At 34.2% G+C, this 7037-nt stretch overlaps 1 protein-coding gene and 1 non-coding gene across 2 annotated transcripts; both read left to right on the top strand.

Annotated features, from left to right (window-relative positions):
- The first annotated feature begins 263 nt into the window (after window positions 1-263).
- TRNAQ-CUG lies at window positions 264-335 on the top strand. The gene has a single exon. It is a non-coding gene; the product is annotated as a tRNA-Gln (tRNA).
- A 681-nt stretch (window positions 336-1016) lies between these two features.
- LOC107001854 (uncharacterized protein At4g04980-like) lies at window positions 1017-6205 on the top strand. The gene is made up of 9 exons (XM_015199814.2): window positions 1017-1403; window positions 2533-2739; window positions 2839-2934; window positions 3033-3153; window positions 3290-4505; window positions 4606-4771; window positions 5056-5220; window positions 5300-5452; window positions 5580-6205. Exons 1-9 carry the CDS (start codon window positions 1200-1202, stop codon window positions 5763-5765), a joined length of 2514 nt encoding a protein of 837 aa, XP_015055300.2. The 5' UTR covers window positions 1017-1199; the 3' UTR covers window positions 5766-6205.
- The last annotated feature ends 832 nt before the right edge of the window (window positions 6206-7037 follow it).

The following is a 7037-nucleotide window of genomic DNA, read 5'->3' as shown; positions in this document are numbered from 1 at the left end:
GGTGGAGTTAAGTGATAAATTTTATTATTTTTTTTAATAAGATTTTTAATATAATATGGGTAATATGATTATCCATTTAAAATATGAGTCGACTTGGATAACTTATCCATTTTTATTTTACTCGTTTTTTGATCGATTCATATTTGTTTGTCACTCTCAATCCAAAAGATAAGGGTTTATTTTGCAGTTTTTCTCTTTAAAAATTAGTTTAATTTTACTTTATTCTAAAATACTTACTTTATGTGTGCACCATATCACAAATTGGTCCTATGGTCTAGTGGTCAGGACATTGGACTCTGAATCCAGTAACCCGAGTTCAAATCTCGGTAGGACCTCTTCTTATTTTTTCTTTTTTTCCATACGTCATATATATTGATTTGATATAAATTTTTAATGCCTCGTATGTATTCATTTTATTTTTTAAAAATAATTTTTTATCGCATACATCGTATTAATTTAATATAAATATTTAAGACTGACATATACTTATCCGAAAAATAATCAATCTATAACACTCATTCAACATTACTTTTAACAAAGTTGCCTATTAAAACAAATCTATATGACACAAAAATGAACACAAATTACTGATCAAGAAGTTAAATTTGACTGGTTACAAATGCATACTTCTAATCATGTTATTCTGAAATTAATCATCATATCATATCTTTGAGGGGATAGATGTTTGATAATCGAACATGATCAAATATTGTTTAAATGTCAATGTTCGTATTTTCAATCATCAAATAAATACAAAATTAAAATTTAAAAGAATATAAAAACTTTAAAACTATTTTTTTTTCAAACTTTAAATTAAATATTTCAAGTTTGAAGTTAGAAATAATGAACCTATTTAACAATCACACATTTTAAAATAACCTCTATATATTATTTTTTCTAAAGTATTTATTTTTATTATCAAATTTAGAGAAAAACAACATTGAACACCCGGAAATTAAGCAGCTTGAGCCTAAATAAAACATAGAAAAAATAATTTCAAAAAATTGACTTTCATTTCTCTTTTTTTCTCTCTTTTGGAAACAAAAGAGAAATACAAATTCAAAGCTTGTCCATGGGGATTTTTCAATAACCTTTAGAGGTTCAAGAGTTTGCCAAAAATTTTATTTTACTAACTTTTTGAGTTTTTTTTTTAAAAAAAAACATTTTTTTTCATTAATCTATTTTTTTTGGAAATTTGAATGTTCTTTATAATTTTCATCCTCCTTCTTAATTGTTTGAATTTTCTTTATTATTCAGCAAAATCTTGGTTTTTATTTGTCCAAACCAAGAAAGCTGAATTTTTTTTAATTAGAAATTGTTATTTTTATTGGTTGCAAATGCAATCTAGGGAATGTTCTGTTGTGGCTCCTCATTCCCCACCCTGGAACTTCTCTACATTTGAGGTATTTTTTTAATCATTTTTGTTGCGGAAATTTTAGTAGCTCAGTTATTTAATTGCCTGAATATTTTACCTTATTTATTCGTAAATATTCTATTCTCCGCCTTGTAATCCCTTTCCTCATTTCTCCTTTTAAACGAAAAAAAAATAGACATTTGTATGTGGTTATAATATTGAAGAATGTGTAATTTTTTATGCATTTGTTATATAAAAAAAAAAAAGAAGAGAAAAATAGAAAATATTTGAATTTGTGTTTTCATTATTTCAATATGTTACATGCTAAGGAACAAAGTTGGGTGGACATAGTTATCCCATACTTATATTGGTGGGGGAAGGAAATACTTTGTGAAAGTAGTCGAGTTATGCGTAAGCTGGTCCAAGACCATATTTAGGAATTTGAGAGTGCATTGATATTGAATTATCTGACAATTTCGTTTAAAAGCTTAAATTGTTAGATAGAGCAAATTGTTAATTACTTAATGATGTTTTCAACGCGTCCTTTTACTCTATCTACCTCCTTTTCTTAGGCCAAAGCTTGTGTATTTTTTTTTTGACAATAGATCATGACGATTAGGCTAGTTTATAACCTCGGCCTCTATCTGCTATGTTATCATGTTGAATTGTGTTGTCACCTCATCTAAAACGGGAGTTGTGCTAGAGAGAGCATACTCTTAGTTATTTTAAACTATGTGTGAACTTGGAAACCTCCGCGCGACCATGATGTAGCATAACTTCGGAATGTTGAGAATTGTGTGAAGTAAGATAGAGAATACTATTGATTGTTTAGTTATATCTTCAATGTGTCCTTTTACGTGCGTGCTTGACTCTTTTTCTTATGCTAATCACATTGAATTTTTTGTTGTCGATGATGGCTGACTATTGTCTTATTTGTACCCAAGACGCGATATGCTATGTTATCATGTTGAATTGTGTGATCAGTAATCACCTCGTCTAAAAGTTTAAGCTACTATATCTGTAATCTAAAGTTTAAGTTTTTGAGAAATATCTTTTACCTTGAAACTGAAGTTGTTCATCTTGTATTTGGACACATCGATGATCTTCCTGTCGTATACTCAAACACAAGTTGCATTTTTTGGCATTTGATAGTATACTCACGACTTTTGTATTGACAGGAAGATGAAATGCATGAAACCGAAAAAACATCCTCCATAGTAGTGTCGAAAAGTTTTAATGCAAGTGCAACCAAAGGCTCCAGAGTTCACAATTCGTGTGGGGTGGCAGGCAACTTCGTTATAATGACAGCGCTAAGGAGCAAGATCCTTACCTTGAGAGATTTGCTTGACTTATCGCCGTGTTTTGGCTCTGCATCCCTAATTGAGGTATTGTTTCTGTCATTTTTGATGCAAGTTGCTGTTTTCTTGTAGTGTTCAGATTAGAACAATGACAAGTCTTTTTAATATATGAGTAATTTTCGACAGCTGCTGATATTAACATTGAAGGATCTGCATAAAATGTATCCTTCCGTCAACACGAATGTTCCATTGTCAAGTATTGATGGAGCAGGAATGGATCAGGTTACCTATTTACTCACTGAATTGTGTTCTTTACATTTCAAACAGTTCTCTTATAGCAGATTGTATCTGTGATCACAAAATTGTCATGTTTATATTAGGCACTACAATGCTTTTGTGATACTTTGAAATTGATCGGGGCAATATGGACGGGTGATGATGAATTCATAATGAAATTAGACGAGGAGTACAGTAATCTCCACAATGATCTAAGACGTTATGGTACGTCATAATGTTATGTAGACGTTGTTTATTTACCTCTTTGTTCTGAGAACTGAATTGTGTTATTGATTCGTTTGATAGCTAGGTTGAGTTGGTAGATACGAAGTGTTTTATTTACTTAACGGTTACTCTTCAGGATTGGTATTGCTTGACGAGATGATTAAACTAGCCACCGAAAGGGTGTTTGATATGATGAACGAGGATGACCAGACGAGAGATGAAAGTCCTTCATCCGATGCATTTAGGAGGGCTCTATCGGAGTCTCATTCGGACAACGAGTCTTGCCTCTCAAGCCCTCCACCCACCCCAACTTCAGTCCTCTCCTCAGCAATTAGTGCTTCACTGAAGAGTGAACTCAAGGCTCAAGAAACTGAGAAGCCGAATCCTATCGATGTAAAACGCCTCTATTTCGACTTGCTCCCTTATGCAATAGATCAAGATCCAAATTATGTTGTTCAGCTAGCAACAAACTTCAGGGACCAAAACTCAGAATTACAAGTAAAGGTTGGTTCTGAAGTGAAAGCAGGGGATGCTTGTGAATTTGGCCAAGATTTTGAAATGTTGGACTCAGCAGATATTTTACTAACTGATACGGATGATGTATCAGAAAACGGAGGAACTCGTCGAACTGGCTCTACAAATAATCAGCTATTGTCAAGTCGTGTCTCGTTAGACGTGGTTTTACCTCCATCTACACTCTCCGAGTTGAGATCAAATGTCGAAGAACAAGCTGCAGCTACACTAGCACCATTCACATTATCTTCAAATGTCATAAAGTCACCATCTTTGACATCAAGAAACATAGTTACATCTCCGTCTCCGCCTCCACCACCTCCATTGCCACCTAAGACCACAACAAAAACACTTCCACCTCCACCTCCCTTGACATCCGGAAATGTAATAGCACCTACGCCCCCACCACCTCCATCGCCACCTAAGATAACAACACATGTAATAACACTTCCACCTCCACCACTGCCGCCTCCCATGACATCCAGAAATGTAATATCACCTCCACCACCACCACCACCTCCCATCGGATCAAAGGGTATGGCACCTCAACCACCACCGATGCCTTCAAATGGAGCAGTGCCAGCACCACCTCCACCCATGCCAAAGGGAAAAGGACCGGCACCTCCACCACCACTAGGTTTTATAGGCGTGTTACGAGTCAAGAGAGCAGCCACTAAATTGAAAAGATCAACTCAAATGGGTAATCTTTATCGACTTCTCAAACTCCAAGTTGAAGGCTCTAGTTTAGATAGTACATCACATCACAAAATGGGAAAAGTTGGCGCCTCAGCAGGAGGTAAACAGGGAATGGCTGATGCATTAGCAGAGATGACAAAGAGGTAATCTTGTTTATAATCTTCACTAATTATTTCGTGGAATTTCGTATTTTTCAAGAGTTCGAGTTATATTTTTTTTAAAAATGTGCAATGTTTGTATCAGGTCAGCGTATTTCCATCAAATTGAAGAGGATGTTAAAATTTACGCGAAAACAATCAAGGAGATAAACACAGCCATTACTTCTTTTAAAACATCAGATATGTCCGAGCTCATTAAGTTTCACGGATATGTAGAATCTCACCTTGAGAAACTAATCGATGAATCTCAAGTTCGTATATATTCCCTCCGTTTTTCAATTTGTTAGTCTGGTTTTTTACTTGACCTTGAGTTTAAGAAAGTTATGAAAGACTTTCGAATCTTGTGGTCTTAAAACATAAGATATGTAGAATGTACCAAAATGCCCTTTTTCGTGGTCTTAAACATGTCACGTGGAAAATTAGAATTAAAGAAAGAGACATTCTTTCTGAAATGGAGGAAGTGTCTATCTACTATGTTCATACTTCTTCCGTTATTCCCATATCACGATGTTGGCTTCAACCTTTCTTGCTACAGGTGCTAGCAAGATTTGAAGATTTTCCTACGAAAAAGTTGGAAGAACTCAGAATGGGAGCAGCATTATATTCCAAGCTAGACACAATAGCCACTACTCTACGAAATTGGTCGATAGTCTCCCCTGTTGGCGAACACCTTGACAAAGCTGAGAGTTACTTTAACAAGGTACAAATCACCAACTCCTGGAACTTAAATACTCTTCATATAATAGCTAGTAGTTCTAACAAGTAACTCTGTCGTGTAGATCAAAGTAGAAATTGATACACTGGAACGAACAAAAGACGAAGAGGCCAAGAAATTTATAAGCCATAACATTCATTTTGATTTCGGCGTCCTCATTCGTGTCAAAGAACTAATGATAGATGTTTCCTCAAACTGCATGGAACTTGCCTTGAAGGTTAGTACAATGTAGCGCGCTAGCTAGTTATATGTCGTATGAAGTATAATTTCTAGTGAAAGTTATCGGTCCATGATGATGAAGTGACCCTCTTTTTTAGAAAAATAATACTTGAATGTTGAATCAGGAGAGTAGAGAAGCAAAGACAAAGGAAAACAGAAGAGGTGGATCGAAAAATGGATCACGTAAAATGTTATGGAAGGCCTTCCAGTTCGCGTTCAGAGTCTATAGTTTTGCTGGTGGACAAGATGATCGCGCTGACAAGTTGACAAGGGAGTTAGCTCAAGAAATTCAAAGAGGTCCTAATCAATAGACATATCGTTATACTCATAAGGCGGATGCATATGGAGCTTTCAAACAATGGGTATGACAATAGAACTCAATATTCTCGACATGGAATATAAATTGAAAAAACAAAAAAAAAGATAGTAATATATGTTTTAAACCCGTAATTTTAAAAGTACAATGAGTTCAGTGCTTAAATATCTCATAGGGTGAACCTATCAAGTTTAAATCCTGAATCTGCTTCTTCTGGTTCTACTATTTCTTAATAGTAATGCCAATGATGTTGGCGATATGAAGTCATTGTGTAGATGCATTTCGGAAAATTTTTGTAGCATGTTCATAGAACTAGATTGTCTATTCTGTTATAATAAAACGACTTGTAACTTCAATATTTGCTATACAATCTTTTCTAGTTCTTTTGTAGTTGTAATATTTGTTATACTTATGGAGACTAATGTTATATCTCAACTTTCTGTTGATCCTCAAACTATGTTCTTGATATTTGTTGGGAGTCCTCAGTGATAGTCGCGATAGAAAAGAAGGTTTCATCGAAACAATTATTTATTTTTGTTTAGAATTTCTCGTCTATATGAGAAGAAATGACAAGAAGATACTGGAACGACAGGAAATGAATCATAGAGTTGTATAACGTCTCACCGTTCTTTCTTCGTAGTTAGATGAAATGCATCTGAGGTACATCAAATGAGTAGGTATGAGAGGATTAAAGTCGAATCCTCAAGGACAAATGATTGATTTACCTATGCAAAAATAGGCAAAGTTGTTTGATGTATCATAATACTACTTTGAGCAACTTTCACCTTTAGCAAACACTAAGAGGTATTCCAGAAATATTTACGATCTAGTAAATAACAAACTCATTATTTGATCTTTTATAATATATAATTACCAAAATAAAACTGTCCCTCCCCCCCTCCTCCTCAATATGACTATATATAATTGTCAAAAAAAATGTACAAGATTTTTCATGAATCAATTTGAACCAACATATCGACCCATTTTTAATAAGCTTATATAGACTGAATTGAGCTAATAAATAGACGAATCAATGAGTAACCCAAATTTAAACGAAACATATTTTCATGGACCGATTTTACCACGTCTAAGTTAATCAACTCTCTCACCCCCAACCCAAAATAAAAACAGCCAAAACCAAAAGAGAGGATGAAAGGAAATTAAAGTACAAAGAACTTAGAAAGTTACTATTAGGGAGAAGACATACACTACACACTCAAAAGACACATTAGTTTCTATATAAAGAGAGAGTTACAAACACTCTTAG

Source organism: Solanum pennellii, chromosome 10 (assembly GCF_001406875.1).
Source record: "Solanum pennellii chromosome 10, SPENNV200".
Lineage (NCBI taxonomy): Eukaryota > Viridiplantae > Streptophyta > Magnoliopsida > Solanales > Solanaceae > Solanum > Solanum pennellii.
Note: the sequence above shows the minus strand (reverse complement) of the source record. Positions and strands in the feature narration are given on the sequence as shown.

Excerpts from the sequence above, each read along its gene's own strand:
- LOC107001854 (XM_015199814.2), top strand. The coding sequence starts at position 1,200 with ATGTTCTTTATAATTTTCATCCTCCTTCTTAATTGTTTGAATTTTCTT. Across the intron at positions 1,404-2,532 it reads GGAACTTCTCTACATTTGAG|GAAGATGAAATGCATGAAAC; the intron begins GTATTTTTTTAA and ends TTGTATTGACAG. Across the intron at positions 5,453-5,579 it reads GCATGGAACTTGCCTTGAAG|GAGAGTAGAGAAGCAAAGAC; the intron begins GTTAGTACAATG and ends ATGTTGAATCAG.